Below are 22,799 nucleotides of genomic sequence, written 5' to 3'. Positions count from 1 at the left end.
GCAAAAAACGCCACAAATCATTCCTCAAATATCTCTTGAATGATGGAATTTAGTTTGCTCTATCTTTTAAATTCTGATACATTATTTACACACTTCTGAAACACTGTTAATATTGTAACTTGGGTTACCTGGGTGTTTTGTGAAACTGCCAGTCTGACATGGACACGTCATTAAATGCATTTAAATGTCAAATGAGGAAAATCCACTTCGCATTAATCTTTGTTTTCAGTGGAGGTAGATGGTGAGCTGACTGACATTAACTTACCTTCGATAAGAATTATAATCAGCAAGCAAACATGTCCCAGTTGTAGGGAGGATGTTGGGGTGGTTGAGGGATTGTCATGTGGGCTGAGATTCCACTGAGGAAACCATCTCTGTCATCCAGAGCTTTTTTCCAGCTGCCGTTTTTTTCTGCCAGTTTCAGTCCGTCAGGTCTGACGTATCCTCTGGTGTCCTCTGAAATGATCTGTGAAAAGGTCTATGTGCAGCATTTCTACCCCTCCTTGTATACTGGACCCACTGTTTTGCAGTGCTACTAACAGTATGAGTAAAGCAATAATTTGTGAAGCTATGAGTTTTCTATAGTCCCCATGAATGGGGGGATTCATAGCCTGTTCAGAATTAACAGAGAAATCAATGAACTAATATGTATCCAGAGTGAAAGTGAAAAGAAGAAAAGACTTTATCTTTCCACAGTGGGGGAATTCACGGCATTACAACAAAAAACATGAACAGGAAGCATGTAGTATTTGCAGGTTTAACATAAATCTAAGTTAAAATAGCAATAGAGATAGCGGTATTCATAGTGGTAAATAATAGGACCTGAGTATCGTGATATGGAAATAATATTGTACACTTTGTAACACAAGTAATTTTACATATATTTTCAGTAGTAAACTGACATGTAATATTGCACATGAACTATTTTGTTAACAGAAACGACACATTCAACATACAAAAACTGTTACTAAAGACTGTAGCATAGAATAGTATTCACGTTAAACTAGGTCATTATCTCATTGTCTGGCAAAAGCAATTTTTTTTTCTTGAAACAATGAAAATAATTCTTTGTTAGAATTAGAATTGTACACTATAGATTAGCCTAGGTTTGTACTTTTTGTGTGTAATGTTTATTATACATTAGTAGAGTCTCTGTTATGTTTTTATGTGTTCCATTTATCGAGGCTCCAACGATACAGTGCTCGAGTAGGGACATCTAGTGGTCATCTATCTATCTACTGTATCTATCTATCTACATACAGGTCCATGGATTACTTGGGATATGTGACAAAATAAAATGTGAAATAAAACTTTAACACATATCAGCGGAATCTCCTTGCACAGCCACAGGTTGTCAGGTGCTGGTCGGCAGCAGGACCACGTGTATATAAGACACACAATCTGTCTGACATGAGCATTCAACAGGTGAGTTTAAATGCTTTCTGGTCACATGACAATCTTCATTAATTCACTTTTAAATATTTTTTTTCTAATGCAGGCTCAACCTTCCCTACGCCGGTCAGTATTTACAGACTTTGCTACTTTCCTAAAATATCATATGAGGAGACAAAAAAAAGAAAAAACACAGGAGAAGATAACAACTCAACTCCACAAGGTTCAACAGTGGACATGTCATTAACCCCAGGAGCTGTTGATGATGCAGCACTCTTTGAATCCAATAAATCTGAGGGAAGCTGCAGAACCATGGTTCTTATCTTTGAAATGTCTGGTGATTGTAACAATTGTTTCTAATGCTCAGCTCACCATTCATGCTCAGCGATCCTGAGCTAGATTACGTTCTCTTTGGCCAACATACATCAAGCCACATGGTGGAAAGACAATTCATACATTGACTTCATTTTATTTCTCACCCCAAATGGGGATGATTAAACATTTTGGTATCATCTGTAAGTCCCATATTCCTGCTGTGAGAGACAGTTGGTTTGTGTTGGTTTCAGTATACATGGACCTAACAACCACGTCTCTGTCTTCTCTACCTCTCTTACAACCAATTCGAGGTGTGGAGGCAGATTAAATTGTTTCAGCTCAGGTCACGTTCCAATACGTTCTGTCTGTTAATAATTTGTTTGATTTGCCTTTGGGCTGTGGAATATTCTGACACATTAATTCTTCCCTGTCCCTTCCATTCACCATCTCTATAGCCCTGTCAATAAGAGCTTTGTCATATCCCCGATGTTTAAGTCATTCAGCCATTCCTTCATCTGTAATGTGGTTGTCCTCTGTCCACTCTGTGGAAAACTGGTTTATTATCCGGCACATCTGATTGTAGCGGCATATAGTTCTACCATGCACTGTGAATCAGATTGTATCCGAAAACAAGTGAGGGTTAATCAGTGTTAATCAATGTGCGTTAAACAGTTTTAAGGAACGGCGTGGGGGTGAAGAACTGCGGTGTGCCTCCGATTCATGCTTTAAAGACATTAGGGCACATACCTATGAGTTGATTAACCCGCTTATATCATGGTTATATGCTAAAGAAACCGAAATGAGATCATTAATTTATGTTTTCATGTGTGTTGTACGGCCCTAACTTGTGTCAGGCGGTTCTTTGTCATGTTGAAATCACCCATTTTGTCTGTTTTTTGTCAGTTCGTTTCTAGCGCTGTGGCTGAAAGCTGCAGCTGTTGTTGTTAGTGCTGACAGCTGCTGCTTGTGTTCTGTTTAATGTTGTCAATGTAACAGGTTGAACCGCGGATGGATGTTACGAATGTGAAACAAGAGCCGAGTGCGTGTGCAGGCGGCCAGTCAGAAGAGAGGATTCACAATGACCATGGGGTACGTCTAAATAACCCAAAGCTTAAGAAATGTTGTCAAGATGTCAAAGTTGATTGATGAGGTAAATAACATGGACTCTGACAGGAATTCTGCCCTGGATGTATGATTGCAGGAAATAAAGCAAAGAACTAGTACGAGCGCCTGCTGACACTTCATCAACTGGACAGAAAATACATTGATTCATTCAATTTCGTTTGTGTGAATTCATGAAAATTCCTTTTTTGGAACGACTTTCTGAGCACTGCAGCACAGCACAGAATGTACGGAATGAACTGGAGGAACTAGTTCACTGAAAGCACTGCTGCGCTGTGGATGGACTGTAACTGGACTAGTAGCCCCTGAGCCACCCACCGAGTTTTAAACAGACAGAGAGCAAAGCAAACGGACATCAGTTAAGAACATCGGTGTTGCTGTTACTTCTGATCCTGGGACGACCGACCCCCCCCCCCCATTCTCCAGGATCCATGGGACAGACTCCTCATCTCCCTGGTTTCTCCAGCCACCATCAATGATTGGACAGACATGGAGGACAGTCTCTGTTGGACTCTTCAGCAGCTTTCAGAATCGAAATCTCTGAATCATTGTTGCTGGTCCCAGGAGAGGGATCCTTCTTTCTGTGGTTCTCACCGAGGTTTCTGTCCCCTGTCAAAGGCTTTCGGTCAGTTTTTCCTCACCCTGACTGAAGGTCAAAGGGTCAGAGGGTGTAGTATTGTACAGACTGTAAAGTCCATCCAGACAATTGTAATCGTGATGTTGGACTGAACAAATATAACTGAATTGAATTGAATTGAATGTTCAAGTCCAAGTTTTTTATAGGTCATTCAGTGCTGAAGTTTCTATCATGTTAAGACTTTTCATGGATTCTGGCACGTTTCAGCACATTAGGAAGCATCACTGAATGAATCAGTGCGTCAAGTCTGACCGAGTATGGAGGAGGGACCATTGAACCATTTTTGAACAATCCTTTTAACTGAACCAATTCTAATGATTCAGTACACGGCTGATACCAAGTGATGGACAAAACAGTTCTTTTACACTGTTCTGTCCATCCCTAGTACCAACTAGTTTGAGCCAGTCTCCTGATTCAATCAGTACATCATTCATGTGACTTTCAAGCTTTGAAGCAGTGGCTCCAATGAAATGTACATTTTACATGGGACTTTTACATTTGTGCTGAGAAAATGAGATTGATTAGAAGCAGCAGAGGAGAGATTTTAGCATCAGGTGAGTTAATAAATAGATGAATAAATGAATGAATGAACAGATAAAGGATCTAACTGATTGAGTTATAGTAAACTACTATATTCTGGAAAAAATAAGAACACTATTAAATTACTACTTGTGCTGCACAGAATACGCAAATAACTAATGTCCACATGATACTAAATAAAGAACAATATCTAAAGATACTATGAAATTCAAATTGGCTTGGTGTTTTTATACATGCATGCAAAGTGCAAATTACACAATTTTAATTGGTGACAGTCGTTTATAGGTGTGACACTAAGAAAAATGGATCTGTTGGTAAATACTGTAAAACGTTCATACTTGATAAATCCTCTACAAGGATGAAAATATATGAAAACTCAGCCCAGCCTTGAATATTTTCAGAATGTCAATTCAATTATCTATAAAATTCTACAAAGTCAGTCAGACAAAAATGTGCAAATGACTTACTGGAAAAAAAGAATGTGACCACTTCAATGATTTGACTCGATTATTTATTGATTTATTTGAACTATTTTGTTATTGTACTAAGTATAATACTTTAATGTTGGGATTCATTTATTGTAATTTATCGTTGTTATTTATCCAATAATACCTGATCTTTTCCTTATTCTGTGGAAATGGGAACCCTCTGCCGGTGTCGCTGTCACGTTCCTGCCGCAGCGGAACGTTCGTCCGGTGGTTTTGGACACGTCAGCCGGAGGCTCCGGACACATTTGGACGTTGCACGCAGTTTCACTTCCTGCTCCCCCGTGTTGTGGGTCTTCAGTCGATTCATCTCGTTTCAAGTCGAGCTGTCGTCAACCTGTTTTCTCCAAATCGACCAGATTTAGTGTGAATGAGCACAGACTCCAACCGACTCGACTCTGACCTCTTCTCTGACATCCACATTCGATTTCTTTCATTTGGGATGCTGACTGCTCTGCTGTCATCACTACCAGGTATGGAAACCTTACTTTAAATGCAACATCTGTTCCGTCGTCTTATTAATTAATGTGGCTTATTTCAGTCTTAAATTAAATGTTAGTTTATAACTGAAACGTTTCAGTTATTTTCAACAGTGATTCATTGGTTTGAACATGAGTGTACGACGGCCATTGCACAGACTGGCTGCAGGTGTGTGTGGTGTGTGCGCGCGTGCGCGCGTAACATACATCTGCAGGTGAATTCTTCCTTCTTCAGAATGAAACCTAACCATGTGTATCAGAGGGAGTAATATACAGTACTTTATTTTAAAACCTGCAGATCTGCTGAGGGCTCTGTCTATGTGATGCCCGCTGTTCCACCATGGAACACTCTGATTTTTACCACACACAAGAACGGGCGGCAGAGGAAGCCAGCAGGTGGTCCCCTTCAACTGGAGAAACCTGAGGGACGCGGACAGTGGCGGGATGAGCTCGTCTGAGCCAGAGGGAGAAGAAGAGGACGGACTTATCTCGGACTCAGAGGACCGGAACGCGGGGCTTCCGCTCTGGCATTCGGGGCGAGTTGGGGAAACGTGTCCCTTCTCTTATTCCTCTACGTGCTGCAGGGGATCCCTCTGGGACTAGCTGGCAGTATTCCACTGATCCTACAGAGTAAGAGTGTCAGCTACAAGGACCAGGCCTTCTTTAGCTTTGTTTTCTGGCCTTTTAGTCTCAAGCTCGTTTTGGGCGCCGCTGGTGGACGCGCTCTACTTCAGCAGGTTTGGTAGAAGGTAATTCTGACACCTTAATCTACTGTCATCTCACCTTTGATATGGATATATGTTACGGGTGACGTTATCAACGTTAGTGAGCTAGCTAGCTAACGCCCCGTGTTTTTGGGATTTGTACAAATAACCCGGGTAATTTGCACGTGAACACATAGATTAACTCCCATCTCGTGGATGCTTCTGCAGAAAGTCATGGCTGGTGCCCACACAGTATCTGCTGGGCGTCTTCATGCTCTACCTCTCCGTAACGGTCAACTCACTGCTGGAGAGAGAGCCGGGCCCCCGACGTGCTCACACTCACTGCCGTCTTCTTCATGCTGGCCTTCCTGGCGGCCACACAGGTAGGAACAGAAGAGCCGCGACCGTCCCCGACGGGCTTTCTGGCCGACTGACGTCTTCTCTCCGATGCGGTCAAGGACATAGCTGTGGACGGCTGGGCCCTGACCATGTTATCCAGAGAGAACGTAGGATATGCTTCGACGTGCAACTCTGTGGGCCAGACGGCCGGCTACTTCCTGGGGAACGTGCTCTTTCTGGCTCTGGGAGTCTGCTGACTTCTGCAACAAATACCTCAGGGACACAGCCCAAGGACACCGGCATCGTCACCTTGTCAGGTACCAGTCGTCTTTCTACTGCTACAGACTTCTTGTTTTGGTGTTGTTGTTTTCTGGTTTCTCTCATTTACATGAAACAAAATGACTTTTTAGATGATATAATGCTGTGAGATTAATTTCCAGGAATTAATCACCACCACACAGCAACATTTAAAGTCACAGTGTATCTGCTGTTATGACAGAAATGTCTCCTGACCGAACAGGAAGTTTCACGTGTTCTCAGCGTCAGCGTGCTGGTTTTGAACGTCATCATTTCTGTTGTCCTGCGACAGACTTTTTTGTTTTTTTTGGGGAATTATTTTCCTGGTCTCCACAACGCTGGTGGCCATCTTTAAAAGGGAGGACTGAGCATGGCAAAGGAAAGAGGAGAGTCCATGAGGAGACGCAGGGTGTCATGGAAACCTACAAGTTATTGCTCTCTATCATCAAGATGCCCACAGTCTTCACCTTCTGCGTGCTCCTTCTCACAGCCAAGGTACGTAAACGTAAACGTAAGCGTTTTGATGAATGTCTGGGTGTCTGGCTGATGTTCAGAGTGCACCTTTGACCCTCGTGTGCCCCCCCCTGTCCGTTTCAGATGGGCTTCTCTGCAGCAGATGCAGTGACGGGTCTGAAGCTGGTGGAGGCTGGAGTCCCCAAGGAGCAGTTGGCCTTGCTGGCGGTGCCCATGGTGCCTCTGCAGATCCTCCTCCCCGTGGTCATCAGCAAATACACAGCAGGACCCAGACCTCTGGATGTGTTCTACAAGGCCTTCCCTTTCAGGTTGGAGGCACAGACGCAGGCTCCCGCGTACACGTGATGAACCAACAGCAGCAGCGTTCTGTGTTTCAGGTTGATCATTGGACTGGAGTACGCTCTACTGGTGTGGTGGACGCCCAGCCTGAAACAAGACGGGGCCTTTCCTGTTTACTACTACGGCATCGTGCTGCTCAGTTACGCTTTGCATCAGGTTTGACAGTTTTTTATCTCCCCTTGACCACGATGTGTTTTTAACATGACAGTTATTCCAGTCGTCAGAATGTACGTTTGACCATCACTCTTCCATTTATCTTACATGATAATGATTCATTGCAAATATATTCTTTTTTTAAGTCACTGTAACAATTCAAACAGTCTAAAATACTTTTTTTTATTCTAAACTCAAAAAAGGAACAGTACGCCAAATAAAATGATTTGGAAAAAAAAGCAAAATGATAAAACAGGAATGAATAATAATACAAAAAAACAAGTATGAAATATTCAATACATGTGATCTGTCCACATTGACAGTTTTATTTGAGGAACACCGCACACTCAGCTTTAAGGTAAAAAAAAAAGGGATTTATTTAGGACAATTTCGACTAAATAAATCTTTAAATTCATTTTTACATTTAAATTGAAAATAAAGTGTAAATCTTTTTTCGACTTGGAGTTGAGTGTGTATTTTTTCAAATGTCCTACCTCCATCGCCAGCCCCTCAGACCAGACAGTCTTCGCCTGCTCATTGAGTTTTAATGCAGTGTTCGTTTTGGTTTTATTTCACTGTCCTATTCTGATACCAACAATTGCAAGTCCAACGTCTGACATCTGGGCCCAGGTGGCGCTGTACAGCATGTACGTCGCCTGCATGGCATTCCATGCCAAAGTGAGCGACCCACTCATCGGTGGAACCTACATGACGCTGCTCAACACCGTCACTAACCTGGGAGGGAACTGGCCCTCCACACTGGCGCTGTGGCTGGTGGACCCCCTCACCTGGAAGGAGTGCAGAGGGCCCGTGGGACACAGCTGTGGCTCCCCAGGAGCAGCAGGGGGTCAGTCTGCGGGTTGGCGGGTGTGTCTGTGATTGCCTCAAAAGCGTAAAAAACACACCTCTCTTGTTCCCAACTCCAGCTGTGCGTCAAAGAAGGCGGTGCTTGTGTGACGACGTTGGTACGGCTACTACGTGGAGTCGGCGGTGTGCGTTGTGATCGGATTAGCCTGGTGGGTGTGGTTAGGGAAGAAAATGAGGCGGCTGCAGGAACAGAGCCCCTCTGCATGGAGGTGCAGAGTGAATTAGTCTGAGGTCAAGATCCGTCAGGTACAAAACGGTTGTTTTTTGCTGCTTGAAATGGCCACATGGAACCAAACCGGGACAAACTACATGAGAAACCTCCTCTGGGTAAGTGGATCATTGAGAGACTACGACGCAGTGAACTGTCAGCAGGTCGACCTAGAAACAAACCAAAGGGAAAACAGACCCATACATGCTGGTCTGTACTGTGTTCAAAAGGTAAACGTGTCGTCTGTCTCTTTGTCAGCTGACGTTCTGACCAGTTGTTCACTCAGCTCCAGTTAGTTTATCCTGGTTTGACTCGGAGGTTTCATTGTGCCTTTTCGTTTTTTGTGAGGTCTGTAGACGTTGAACTACAATCATTCCTACTTGTGGTAAAACGTACCATCAGCTGAGTTGATGAATCACAAACATCTCAGTTGTCAGTACCATTTTCATTCCTTTTAAAGGCTTTAATTAGCACTTAGTCTAAAACCTTTATCAACAACGACTGAATGAAACTGTCCCCTTCACGATCGATCCTAGATCGAGACATTGTCTGCCCTGAACTGAATGTTCAGTTTTCAACGTTCAGGAACGAGTTATTCAGTCACAGCTCATGATATTTGGTGAAACTCATTTTCATTTCATTTGACACATTTGTTTGGTTTTCTTGGTCACAGATGTACAAGTTGTCTTGATTTTGATAATTAATTCCTGAAAATTAAAATGATTTCACTTCATCATTGACTATAAAATCATAGTTTCAAGTGAATGATAAAAGTTGGACAGCAGCTGTATCATGTTGAGTTAATGCTTAAATTGTGCTGTGTGTGTATAAAAGCTGTTCACAGATGACATGACACACCGTATTTTTCAAAGTTTTATTAAAATGTTTCTTGCTTTTCAGGAATTCTAAAATTTCTTGAAAAACTAGTGAGCACTGATGCCACAGGCTGTTGGTTTTGTTGTTTTTTAATACATTGCAGAGACTGTTCAGTTCAACTGGTGGACCCAGTCTTCAGTGAGACGTTCCACCAAACCCAAAGGCTCCTGGATGCTGGAGTTCTGTCTGGTGATGAATCAACTAGGTGAAACATCGGTGTGGTACATCTGAAGACTATCGATTCACATGAGTCATTTGGACTGTCGACATGTTGGATCTGTTTTATCATCGACTTCTAGCCCAGTTAATGCCTCAGTTCTGTGAAACATAAGACATAAAGCTGTACGGGTTTCTCTGTGGCTCTCTCTCTCCCTCTTTCACGGTAAACTAAATTCATTTCAGAAGCCAGGAAGCATTTGTTGTCAAAGAAGAGGTACTGTCAGAGTCCCCAACGCGGGCGGTTTCCTACCTGCCATCCATACAAACAGCACAAAGCACTTTGGACGTGGTCTCTCCGACGGCGGACCGAGCGTACTCCTGAATGTCTTCAAACGACGTCATTCAGTGTTGCTGCCGGTCACTCTGGTCGGAGCTCCTCGAGACCTCCAGGCCTCGGCAGGAGGCGTGAAAGGTCATGGGACCTGAGGAGGGGAGGGTGACGATGGTAACACTTGACTGCAACGCGCTGGCGTCCCACGGACTCCAGGAGGTGACTGCATCGGTAGTGAGCGCATGTGCAAAGTTGGAATTTCATTGTCTCTAGCATCCATACCGTTTGTGCTTTGTTTCTTAAAAAATATAAACAAAGGAAAAAAAGAAGAGTCAAGAAATAAACTTTTTTTAAGAGGTGCGGCGGGTCATAGGTTCATTCGTAGATGTTCGGGCCGTTTGGGCTGCGACAGGATAAGCCTGCTGCTTCATCTGAGCCAGGTTGACCCCAGCAGGCTGACGGATGGGGAGAGGGGCCGAGGCCTCCGAGCTGGTCGTGACGTCATCTGCTCCGGGGTGGACAGTTCCATAGCCTGGTCCTGAGGAGACTGCAGGACACTGGGTCCTCCAGCGGGGAGGAGGGAGCTCCGCGGCCAGCAGTCCCCCGCTGAGAACTTGACTGGGCTGAAAGGACAGGGGGAGGAGGCAAGGGAAAAAACACATGATGAACACTGGTGTGTGTCCAACAATTAGAATAACAGTGGAAAAAAAAGTACAGCAAAATCAAAGAGAAACAGGAACGCCAGTGGAACTAAATTCAAATGGGTGAACACAGTAAAAAGCAGCTCAGAACAGGTGTGAGATGTCACAGGTTTGTGTAAACCACCAATTAGGAGTTTAAATCCATGAATCTCAAATGTAAGATGAATAGCTGATGTTGAACACCAGCAGTATCACCAGCGGTAACATTCGCGTTAGCGATGAGTGCTAGTTGTGTAATTTGGGTACTCCAAAGTGTGCTAGTGTGACTATCAGAAGATACCGTTGGGTTAAAGGTTCATTGTTTGAATTCAACCACTGCAAAAAATAAAATGTTTCAGTGATATTCTAACTTTCTGACTGCCATACCTGAGAGGGTGTTCTTGGGCTGCCTACGATCCCTCCGTGGTGAGCGGATTTTGGCTCGAATGAGAACTTTTCTTTGATATTTTCCAGCACCGACGGAGCAACATATGTGAAACCCTAGAGGAGCACAGAGGGGACATGAGAGGGACATGGGGGGGACATGGGGGGGACACAGACATGTCTGTGTGCAGCACCACGCCCTGACACTAACCAGGAAGGCCTGATTGGCGCTCTCACTGAGGGTTGAGTCGTCTGGGCTGTCGACCGGCGTCTGACTGGTGAATTTAGAGTCAAACTGACTCACGTCTTCAGCTGATTGCTGCAAATAAACGATGAAGCCATTTTAAAGTAAAATACACCACCCCCCAAAAAAGGAATGTCTACTTTACAGCTCCTTGTGGTCTCAATACTCACCAGGAAAGGTTTGAAAGGAGGCTCCACTTTCCGAGCCAGCAAATCCTCCCAGATGATGTGTCGAAAGAAGGGATGTGCCTGAGGGACATGAAACACAGACGTCACAACCACGGACACACAGGTCCTTCCTGGAGCAAACCAAACTGCCACAGTACATGAGAGAGGGAGGAGTTCCACACCCAAACATCCGCGAACATGAAGAAGTTGAGGAGGTGGCACATCCCAAACACTTTAACTTGAGATGCTGTAGTGTTTACATCTCTTTATATTGTCAGGTAACCTTTAGCTGAAGTTGCAGTAAGGTCTGTGGAACCGATGAAGAGGAACCGTCAGCAGAATGGACAATCAGTGGAAAGGCGTGTGTGTGCGGTCTATTTAATCATCTACACACATTTTTCACGTCACGATACTGTTCTGATACCAGAGGCTCTGTTTACTTTAATATTAGTAGTATCATTATTTTTGATTTTCTCTGAGGCTGTAATAAAGTCCTCTCTACAGACCAGTAGGATATGTACACTTGGATGTATCAAAAGATACGGTCAGGAAGGAGAGAATCCTGTTAACAGGACAAATCCCATCCTGAAAAACAAATAAGCAGCTGTCAGGGTTTTCATACTGATCAGTATTAATAAATTCCAAGACGTGTGTTAAACTACTAGTGCAATACACACAATCAAAAACAAAACAAAAATACCTTTCATATTAACCTGAACAGCACAGATGCAAATCAAGTAGATCCAATCAAGTACAAAGTAAAACTGGCTCATCAAACCAACGTTTTCACCTGTCATATTTCTTCCATCCAACCAGCGTGCAGTCACAGAAGTCAGTGACACAGGGGAAACATCAGAGCTCCAGATATGACTTTTACATTTTTATCTTCTCTAATGCCTGTGCAGGTCAGGTAGAGTCCTCTCAAACGTTTCCATCCACCCATGTTGTACCGTACCGCCTCTAGGGGGGTGTTGTCCATCCATTACCACAAAGTTCAACATGGTGCTTTTTGTTGCCTGTACACTATTCAATGCAAATACTTCTATTCCCTCGCTCCATTTTATAAATCAATGTGGGCTTCCAGCGCACAGCATTGAGTTAGACAGAATAGATCAGCCCACCGTCACCGATCGGTCAATCCAAGTCCAATCCGTCATGCGCCTCACCTGCACCTCTGTGGCGTCGCCTGCTCCAGCTCCCAACCGTGATGAGGCGTTTCTTTTCAGCAACTGCACAAAACAGCGGCGGCATTTCAAACAACCAACCTCACTGGCACAGGGAGAAGAGAAGCACCGGAGGTAAAGAGGGTCGATACCCGTTTCAGGAGGTCTCTGGCTTCTTGTGTGAGGTAGGGGGGCAGGCTGAGCTTGCACTTCAAGATCTTGTCAATGGTCTTTTTCCGGTTTTCCCCCCGTGAACGGTGGGCTTCAGGTGGAAAAAGACAGAGGGGGTTCACTCAAACGCTAACGCCATGTTGTAGATCGTGTGTGTGTGTGTGTGTGTGTGTGTGTGCTATTGCTCTGTTCTACTGACCGCTCCTGTGAGCATGTCGTACATCAGAGCACCCAGACTCCACCAGTCCACCGCTCTGTTGTGTCCACTTCTCATTAAGATCTCCGGAGCCCTGCACCAATGGGAACACGTCTTACTGGTCAGTCGAATACGGAGGATTAATGAGGCAGGAGGAAAACTCAGGACACTTACATGTATTCAATGGTTCCACAGAACGTGTGTGTGACGGTGCCGTCATGGATTGACTCTTTGCACAGACCAAAGTCTGTCAACTTGACATGACCTGACAGGAAAACAACACAGACGCTCAAACCCGGCAACTGCTCTTTATGTGGCTCAGTGGAATAAAAACACACAATAACAACCTATAAATAACGCCAATAACTACAAATACATTCTCTGTTACAATAATACCACCAGGAAAGAAAAATATGCACCATTCTGCCTCAGTTCATCATTTACACATGTGCATTACAACTTCCAGTGGACCGACAAAGAGTCAGTAACAGGTGATGTTTTCTACATTCATCCTGGGGGGGCTGGACTGGGTTCTGACACCCCTGAAGGGCATGGTTATATTACAAACAACACACACACACCTTGGCTGTTGAGCATGATGTTCTCGGGCTTCAGGTCTCTGTAGATGATGCCCTTCTGGTGCAGGTGGCCCAGAGCCATGGAGATCTCTGCCAGGTAGAAACTGGAACAGAGAGGAAGAACAGAACAGATTCCAAACTGCTCCGACTTCAGCCCGGCAAACTAACGAGCACGGCCTCCTCACCAGGCTGTGTCTTCCATGAAGATGCCCTCCCTCTCCAGCTGCATGAACAGCTCTCCTCCTGCACACGGCACATTACACACATACACACAGACACATTTGTGACACCTGCAGTCCTGGATACACTCCAGACAACAGAGACATGACCCTGGTGTGTTTCTCCTGTACTGACCACTCAGGTACTCCAGGATGAGGTAGAGCTTCCCTCCAGTCTGAAAGGCATAGATGAGGTCCACGATGAAGGGATGCTTCACCTCCTCCAGAATGTTCCTCTCTGCCTTGGTGTGGGCCGTATCCTTGGCATTGCGCACAATCATGGCCTGTTGTAACCAGCCAGCGAAAAGAGGGGGGACGAACACAAACACATACACACACATCACAATCCCACAGGTTAGAAGAGTTAATAGGCGAAGCGCGTTAAGATAACTTGGTGCGACACAAACAAATTCTGATTTGACATGTCTGTTTGTCCGACGTGTGGGACAAGAAATATTTAATGCGAGTTATTTGTGCAGCTACGACAGTGAAGCCATTATGAATCACAGGTCAGTTTTCTTGTGTGTAATTTTGTTGTGTTTACTCATTAGCAGCTCATCCACACACACGTACACACACACACGCCATCCTCTCAGCTGCTGTTGTTTGCAAACTACATCGATCAGAACGTTAAAAGAGCCACCAGCAAACAGCAGCGTTAGACTGAAGCTGCCACCAGCCTGTAGGTGAGAAGATGGAGCATGTTCCCTGTCCTCAACTGCTGAGGGAAAGCATGAAGTACTGCAGCTACCGCACCACTGACTTCAAAATCACTGTTTTCCACTGGAAATGAACTGAAGAGTGATTCATCTAAAACAGCTCTAGTGTTGTTGGTAGACTGTTCAGAACTTCATTGTTCCATTTGTTCCACTAATCAGCCGATAGCCACCTGTTCTCTTCAAAGTGTAAAACAGCAGGTCTTCAAAGCGCCGCTAGGGATGTTTGAGCAGATCAAGTCGAAGCAAAGTGAGCTGAGGCAGAGCGTTGTGAGTGCCGATGCTGCAGCATCTACCAGCGAGCAGGGGCGTCTTACCCTATGGCTGCCTTCAAGGACAGACAGTGTTTGCAAACAGAAGCACCGACGTGTTTATTCATACTTAACACGTGACTATGTTCACACATCAGACTGTGAAATCAATGTGTATTATTACTGCGGGTTGAGGAGGAAATCAAAAAGTACCTTTTTTAAAACTTTCATGGCAAATATTTTGCCTGAAGCAGCTCCGACGACTTTTCGAACTTGAAAAACCTGCAAAGGGGGGAAAAAAAAGAAAAAGAAAAAAAAAAGACTTTCTTACAAGTCTGGTAAACGGAGAGCAGGAAAGATTCTGAGTGAGCTCGTCAGGTAAGTACCTTTCCATAACCGCCTTTCCCCAGAACGCGCAGCAGCTCAAAGCACTCCGGTCTGATGTTCTCCGTCCCCTGGTTGACGTTGTCCTCTGATATCTCGATCCTCTCACAGTCCTCCATGTTGCTGCATAGACACAATCAAGGAACAACGCTCGCACTTTGCAAGTCAGCCGCACAGCTACACATGACCACAAGTGCACGTTAAACACTTACAACTCAAATCCGCTGCTCTGGTCCATGATGTCACCGATTTGTGCCTGGAAGGAAACAGCATACATTGATTCTGAAGATTTCTGAGTCATCCATGGAAATAGGTTTAATCTGATGTGGAGTGATTGTTTCACTGTGCTTCTTCAATGTGCCTCATTAGGTTTTAATTTTTTTAGCTCATTTCCGTGCGTTTCAGCGTATTCTCACTGTTTAGTAATACTGTAATAAAGCTTCTATGATGCTAATGGAACACATAGTGACACGCCTACTCATGAGTACAACATGAGCTGATACTGGTTGAGTCATCAGATGATTTTTATCTGTTTGTGTGTTGACAACATTGGCCAACAGAGCTGCAGACTTGGATTTGATCCAATAGGTGGTACTATAATACCACCCAAGGCCACTAGCTGGACACAACTAATATGAACGGCATATGAATAGTTTGATTTCTGATAAAAATATGTATATTATAAATCTAAATATACATCTATACCTTTAAAAACAAATTATCACATATTAACTTAAGTATCACATATAAACATCCACTTTTTAACCCTCCACAGGACCTGTTTACTGTTCACTGACAGAACATCCTCTTGCTGGGGGTGAACTGGTTTCTCAATCGTGCTTCAAGCACACACAACAGCAACATGATGCAAGATGTGTTGCAAATGCAAAGGATGATGATCCAAATGAAAAGTCCTACTGTTGATGAGTGTTTTCTGGGCGCCTAAAGTTAAATAGTGGATATTGTGATGACAGACCAAATCTATGTGCTGCCTCTACAGTAGCATTATTATTAATAAGAAGTATCTTAAAATGGAACTGCACAGCAATGTTTTAACTGGTGCATTCAGAGTCAGCCTGTACAGACAGCGGCTATAAGTCAGCACAGACCCACTCTGTCACAGTCTTGCCAAAATAAACTGTTGCACACTGAGCCACATTTATCACTGCAGCCTTTTGGCCAAGTAAGGCTTTGCTTGCCCAACTCCACCGTGACAGCGGCGGCTTTTAACGTGACAATGCAACCGAATAGTTCCGTAACTAGCTTCCTTTGAGTAAAATGAGAAGTGAACTAGTGACAGCACTGTAATGAATGTGTGCTAACAGCGGTGAGCCCGGTAGCTTGTGCTAACCCTGCCTGAAGAGGCCCGAGAGCTCCGGCTGCAGGAGCAGGCCTGCGGTGGCTGGCAGGCTAAGCGGCTAGCAGCTAACGTTAGCTTCTGGGGATGAAGAGTTTGTGCTGTGACAAGTCTCACAGTTCGGTTCGGCGCCTTGCATGAAAGTACCTCCTCATTCTCATCATCGGACACATTTTCCTCCGGCTGGTCCAAGTCAATGTCAAACACCCCAGCCATGGCAGCGTCTCGCTCGGTTGGCGCTGTCACACAAACACCGCAAGAATTGCAGGCGTCCCACACCTCATGGACAAACACACACCGCCGCCATAACCGGCTACTACACTGAGCATGCGCACTGCGGCGCGAGCAAAGGGGCGGTGACCAGAATGGCTTTTTTTTGTCTACAACAATGACGACACACACACTGCACACGTCCGAATAGGTATTATACAGTACTGATAAACATAAACATTGAAAATATCTCTGAGTTCTCAAATGAGTTCACATGAGTTCTCAAAAACGACTTTTAACAATTATGATTTTAATACTACTGTCATTGAACCAATAATGTACTACTATCCAAAGGTGTTACCAGGTCATTCTAGTACATGTTCAAAGTCTTTACAATCATGTCCTGAGCCAATGAAAGTCAGGTCCGAAGTAGTAATACGTAACTTCGCTTTTTAAAAAAATAACGACGATTTTTTGTTTTGTTTTGTTTTGTTTTTTCAAAAAGAAAATGGTTAACAAAACCACGTTTCAGACCCATGTGTCTTTCGGAAATTTAGAGGAATCCCAAATTATTATGTTGGACAGTACAATTTTAAATTGGACATTCTGACATTATCAACTGGACCTAACATAATATAGCTAAGGAATACAACAGCAAACATGATCTACCGGTATTGCATTGCACAAAAACATTTTAATATATGGAAGCAAATTTGTGATATATAATTAAAATGTTGTCATAAGACTTATCGAATCATTTATTATTATTTGAAACATTGTTTTAAATAATAATAGAATAAATCAATTATATAAGAAAACATTCCGCGGGAAGCTCTTGATTGATGATTTTTAGACACTACGTTGGGATTGTTTGCTCGTAATTTTGAGAGGCTGTCACACCATAACAACAACAACAACAACAACAACAACAACAACAATAACAATAATAATAATAATAATAATAATAATAATAATAATAATAATAATAATAATAATAATAATAATAATAATAATAATAATAATAATAATAATAATTTAATGCACCGAGTTCGCAGTTTTATTTTGAAAGGTTGATGCTACAGACCGGAAATACGAATGTAAAGTTTCATGGCGGCGGCAGTTATGATCTCTAACGCGGTTGTTTCCGGTACTCTGTCGCGCTTGTTGGTTTCTGTGCCACCTTACCGGTAACTATGGGTCTCCCCGGTGTCAGTTTGTGAACCGGAATGTCGGCGGTAGGCTTTTGGTCCCATTCAGCTCGTTAGCTGGAGGAAAATGTCGGTAGTGACGGTGCAGCTCGGTCAGTGCGGGAACCAGGTGGGTCAGCAGCTGTTCGACACCCTCTGCTCGGACGCTGCGCTCGGACACAAGAGAACATACAGAGCAGCCAGCTGCGAACGCTTCTTCCACCAGACTGCACACGGAGGTAAAACACCTGCTCTTCCTCCTTTACGTCTTAAAACACATCTTTGACACCGCAGTTGTTGTTGTTGCTGTTGTTGTTGTTTACTCAGAGCTTGTAGCGAGGGCGGTGCTGATAGACATGGAGCCGAAAGTCGTCAAACAGAGTTTGGCCATAGCGGCAAAGTCTGGTCGGTGGAGCTACCAGGACGCTTCATGTTTCAGCCAGAAGCAGGGCTCAGGAAACAACTGGGCCAATGGGTGAGTTCAGGGCCGTCTTAACCGAATGTGAGGGCCTGGGGCTGAGAGGTTTTGTGCGCACCCCACACCCTAATCCCCCCTATTACTTATTTGATTATTATTGTTAGATTATTAAAATCCTGAAACAGAAAACCTGCCACGTTCCAAAACAAAGTGATTCATTATTTTAAATGATCATGACTCATCATGGATTAATAGGGGCCTGAACTCGCCCATGCATTAACGCAGCGTTGGGTGAGTTTTATTTTACCTTTCTGGAGATTTCAGTAATATTATCAACAGCATATTGTCCTCAGTCGTCATCGAAATATTCCAGAGGGAAATTGGTTTGTTCCACCAACTCCAGTCAAGCAACAAAACAGAGCTGTTACCAAAAAAATTGCTAAAAGATTCAGTGTATACAAATAAATATTAATACAAATTAAATAAAAGTATGACCAGAATATAGATGTACACGACTAAAAAGGTAAAAATAAAACATACAGTCCAGTCCCACTCTGCAAACAGGCTGAGTTGCACATCCTCAGTGTGAAGAATGTGTGGAGCTGATCTCAGCAGCTGTTACTATAACCAGGGCTTAAAGTAAAGAAAAAAATCCTGAGCCTGAACTTTTTCCACAGAGTGGGGTGCAGTGGATCCGACACAACTTTTTGGCATTGTGCTTGGCAGGGTACAAGATAACCTGCAGTTTAAATTTGAATTTTAGAGAGTAAAGGTCTTATACAGTCTTATAAGGACATGTGAAACTCAGTCAGGCTAATTAATTAGAATTATTCTTTTAATCATTCACCATTTAATTAATTAAAGGGCAATTTATACAAAATATGTATAAACAGAGCGACAGGGAACTAAAGTTATTATTTCAATTTTAAATTGGAAAATTATTTTTATTATTATTATTAATATTTTTGTATTATTTTTATCCAGAAAAAACAGACCAAAGAATGTCTGTTTTCTGATCGTCTTATCAGACAGATGTTTCTTGAACTCCAGGACTCTGCCAGTGGCGTTCATATAACTGGCATGCTGATTGGAAACTGACAATTTTGTCAAAGCATTTTTATCAACCGCTACTTTTTTCCACAGATCTACGAGCGGTTGTGCGATCGTAAATGACAAATCATGTTCCGCCATGGACAAGCACACACTTTCAAGTTTTATTTTCATGTCATCGGGGCTGCTACGTCTGTGGCTGTTAATGTTGCTCCTGGCGAACTGCTGCTTTATGGCCGGGGGCTCTTTTTTTTTTGCCGTTAGTTTCATCCACAAGCTTCTTGGAGCACAACATGCACCTGGCTCTGTTAATTTCTGGTACCAGCTCCCAAAAGGCTCGTCGTTTCCATCCCTTTGTTTCAACCATGCCTGTCGCCATTTGTTTTTAATGTCCTTGTCAATTACAACGTCCTACCCTGGCTTCCAAACGTTCCAAAAGTTTCCAAACCGCCGTCGGTGCAGGTGCTGCGTCACGTCTGCGTCCACTCGGAGGAGAAAAACTAAGTGTGGCATATTGTCACTATTTGTTTAACAATGAAACCATATGCAGCAGCACTCTTCCCTTACTTTTAAGATGCATGTATGTGTCATTTCCTTCCAGTAATTACCGACTACCGACCATCAACTGCTGCTAGATCTCCACTAATGTTTGCCCATAGTTATTGTTGCTAACGTACCGTTTTAGCAGTTTTTTTGCGTATGTGATTTTTAATTTTTTTATTTTCTTGATCTGAGTCAAACGCCGGAGATCCGGCACGGTGCCGGAATCCTTGAAGCCTTGTATATAACAGACAAAATAGTGTCAGCTTTGGAAATCATATTGTCTGGCCACCCAGTTGGTGTCTTTTGTCCGGCTCCAGGTTTTGTGTCCATGGTCCTCGTCACAGAGAAAAGGTGGAGGATCTGCTGAGGCGAGAGGCGGAGCGCTGCGACCGACTGGCCGGCTTTCTGGCTCTGATGAGCGTGGCAGGAGGAACGGGCTCCGGTGTGGGTACATACGTCACTCAGTGTCTGAGAGACAACTACCCCAAGTCCTTCACAGTCAATCATCTCACCTGGCCGTACATGACGGGGGAGGTAAGGAGACCACAAACAGCCGGCTCTGGGTCCTTCAGTGAAAACCGACGTTTTTTCCTGCAGTGATCTTCCTCTGTCAGGTGATCGTCCAGAACTACAACTCGGTCCTGACTCTAGCTCATCTCTACCGGCTGTCAGACGCCATCTTGGTGCACGAGAACGACACCCTGCACAGGATCTGCAGTCAGCTGCTCCACATCAGAGACATCTCCTTCAGCGACATCAACAAGGTCATTGCTCATCAGCTCGGCAGCGTCCTGCAACCTGCACTGACCGCCGACTCCTACGGGGTCAGCAGCAGAAATCCTCTGGGTGAGAGGGGCCGCACGCACCTGGAGTCCAAGTGGCCGCCTGAGCCCCCAGCAGATGTTTGAAGTAGGTGTGGGTGTCTCTGTTTCCACCAGGGGAACTGGTGAGCGGCCTTGTGTGCCACCCAGAGTACAAGCTGCTCAGTGTGAGCACCATCCCTCAGATGCCCAGTTCCTCTCTAGCGTACAGCACCTTCAGCTGGCCGCTTCTACTCAAACACCTACGGCAGATGCTCATCTCCAACACCAAGATGGAGGAAGGCAAGTAGTGGCAGGAATGGGTGTGCTGATGTTGAGGCTGGAATACGTCCGTACCAGTGCACAACACACACAGCGGCAGTTATGAGTTACACACTCATGGTTGGATCAGTCTCACCCGACATAACTAGTGACAAGAGACTGTGTTCATTGAATTAGAAAATACATATCATCGGTTACATTACTGGAGACACTTATGTAAACAGTCATGATTACAGTTGTAGTGACGTCTAACAAAAGTCTGCTTATTTTTATTATTTTGGGGTGTTGTTTTGTCTTGATTTCATATGTGAATGAATTCTGGTGATGGTTTATCAGTGTTAGAGCAGTTTGACGGTACTCCACGTCGATGCTGCTGTAACACATCTTGACATGTAACAGCTGAGAACATTCTTTCTAAATGTTGAAAGAGCCAAATGTGATTAGTTCATTTCACTCGGTCCTGACTGCGTGTGGTTGGAGGGACACCAGCAGCATTCCATAGAAGAACGTGGTTTGTCGGCAGGTATCGACTGGCAGGTGCAGCCGCCTTCTGCCTCGGAGCGGACCAGGAGTCTCACAGGATCCAGCTTCAACACCTCTCTGGCCAATCTGCTCATCCTCAGAGGAAAAGATGTCTTCAGTGCAGAGACAGGTCAGACAGAGGTTGAACCGAAATTATTGGTCACACTTCTGTCCCGCCGATCTCACCCGTGATCCTCACTATTCACTTTGAGTAGAGGAAGATATTTGTCTTCTTCTGATGACGCTAACTGGTTGCCATTCTTATAGCAGTAGTAGAATGTGGACGTGCCAACGATGTGAATGAGTGATATTTACAGGTGACTTTGAAGACGGAGCCCTTTACACCTCGTGGCTCCCGCCACAAGAAGCCTTCAGCACGTGGAAGTCTCCAGTGCCGTTCAATAAGTATGAAAAGTCGGCTACGCTGGTCAGCAACAGTCAGGCTCTGCTCAAAGCCCTGGATAACATGGTGGGAAAAGCCTGGAATATGTTTGCAGCGAGGTGGGTCGGTCAGGAAGGAAACATTCGGAGAGGTTGAACGTTTTCAACAAAGGTCGTGTTGTTTTCAGGGCCTACATCCATCAGTACACGAAGTTTGGAATCTCAGAGGAGGATTTCCTGGATGGCTTTACATCTCTGGAGCAAATCATCTCCAGCTACGATGGTTTAAAGTAACAATCACTTGACTGCTGACCGTGGAGTAGGTCAGACGGAAGAAGTGGCATGGACTGAGTACAAAACTTGACAAGTCAATAAATTGATGTTTTTTTCCTCATCACACCTGTCACACTATTGAGTCCGAGATGACGGCAATTTCATTGACGTGATGAGAGAAAGTGGAATCAGCAGATATAAAGAAAGACACTCCATAAATACTTTGATTCATTTATTGTTCAGTAGTTTCACATAGTGGCATTTTTAGAGATGATGAACATGATGAACATTTAAATAAGACATGCATTCAACTCACACGGCGCCGCACGTCCATGACTTCAGCCAGCTCACAGACCGCTGCTGCCACGAGTACAAACAGCCAACACCAGTCTGATAAGCTAGCTGACGGGATGGATGTCCAGGTGAGTGGAGAGCAGCCAAAATAAAACCGGTCACTTACCTCAACGCTGATCTTTTCTGAAAGAGCATGACACATTAGCATGTCACATTTTCACAGCTCGAAAAAAAGAATTCTTGTCTTCCTAGAAAATTAAAAAAAAAACAAAAAACGACAGACTCGGACTGTGAATCGAATGTCATGACTGACAAGTTTTATATGATCTGAGGTCCAACCTAATGTACAGAAATGGGACTAGTTAGCACAATGTCACTATACAAATGATACCAACTCCAAGTTCTCTATGTCCACACAGACCGTCCCAATAGAAATACATCTGTGCATACCGTCAAAAAGACTTAGATATTTACACCATGTGCAAACCATCAATACCACATGTATTTCTTTGCTATTGCTTGTTCCATTTTTTGTACAGAAAATCAGAAACAAAAAAAGACAGATTAGACTTGTTAAACAGGACGATCAGATCCCGAGAAGAAAGACCATCCA

General features: G+C 44.0%; 3 protein-coding genes across 3 annotated transcripts; 2 read left to right on the top strand and 1 right to left on the bottom strand.

Moving 5' to 3' along the window:
* The first annotated feature begins 1,410 nt into the window (after positions 1-1,410).
* Positions 1,411-8,368, top strand: LOC144741177 (acetyl-coenzyme A transporter 1-like). Its single transcript, XM_078623791.1, is given in 16 exon segments — positions 1,411-1,425; positions 5,434-5,514; positions 5,516-5,671; positions 5,673-5,719; positions 5,903-5,983; positions 5,985-6,057; positions 6,133-6,258; positions 6,260-6,292; positions 6,294-6,325; positions 6,603-6,675; positions 6,677-6,805; positions 6,908-7,092; positions 7,162-7,279; positions 7,907-8,116; positions 8,203-8,241; positions 8,243-8,368. Coding segments are annotated over 16 exon segments (1,524 nt in total).
* Positions 8,369-10,084: 1,716 nt separating this feature from the next.
* Positions 10,085-16,442, bottom strand: LOC144741172 (ribosomal protein S6 kinase beta-1-like). Its single transcript, XM_078623786.1, is given in 17 exon segments — positions 10,085-10,117; positions 10,119-10,222; positions 10,225-10,340; positions 10,777-10,898; positions 10,993-11,100; positions 11,196-11,273; positions 12,359-12,421; positions 12,508-12,617; positions 12,722-12,816; positions 12,897-12,987; positions 13,304-13,404; positions 13,486-13,543; positions 13,655-13,802; positions 14,699-14,767; positions 14,872-14,992; positions 15,082-15,125; positions 16,374-16,442. Coding segments are annotated over 17 exon segments (1,530 nt in total).
* Positions 16,443-17,711: 1,269 nt separating this feature from the next.
* Positions 17,712-21,913, top strand: LOC144741176 (tubulin delta chain-like). Its single transcript, XM_078623790.1, has 8 exons — positions 17,712-17,862; positions 17,951-18,098; positions 19,952-20,168; positions 20,249-20,480; positions 20,573-20,737; positions 21,240-21,368; positions 21,556-21,739; positions 21,808-21,913. The coding sequence occupies exons 1-8, from the start codon at positions 17,712-17,714 to the stop codon at positions 21,911-21,913; spliced, it is 1,332 nt and encodes a 443-aa protein (XP_078479916.1).
* Positions 21,914-22,799: the final 886 nt, after the last annotated feature.

Source organism: Lampetra planeri, unplaced genomic scaffold (assembly GCF_965212315.1).
Source record: "Lampetra planeri unplaced genomic scaffold, kcLamPlan1.2.h2 scaffold_452, whole genome shotgun sequence".
Classification (NCBI taxonomy): Eukaryota; Metazoa; Chordata; class Hyperoartia; order Petromyzontiformes; family Petromyzontidae; genus Lampetra; species Lampetra planeri.
The sequence above is the reverse complement of the archived record's forward strand: the minus strand, read 5'-3'. Positions and strand labels throughout refer to the sequence as shown.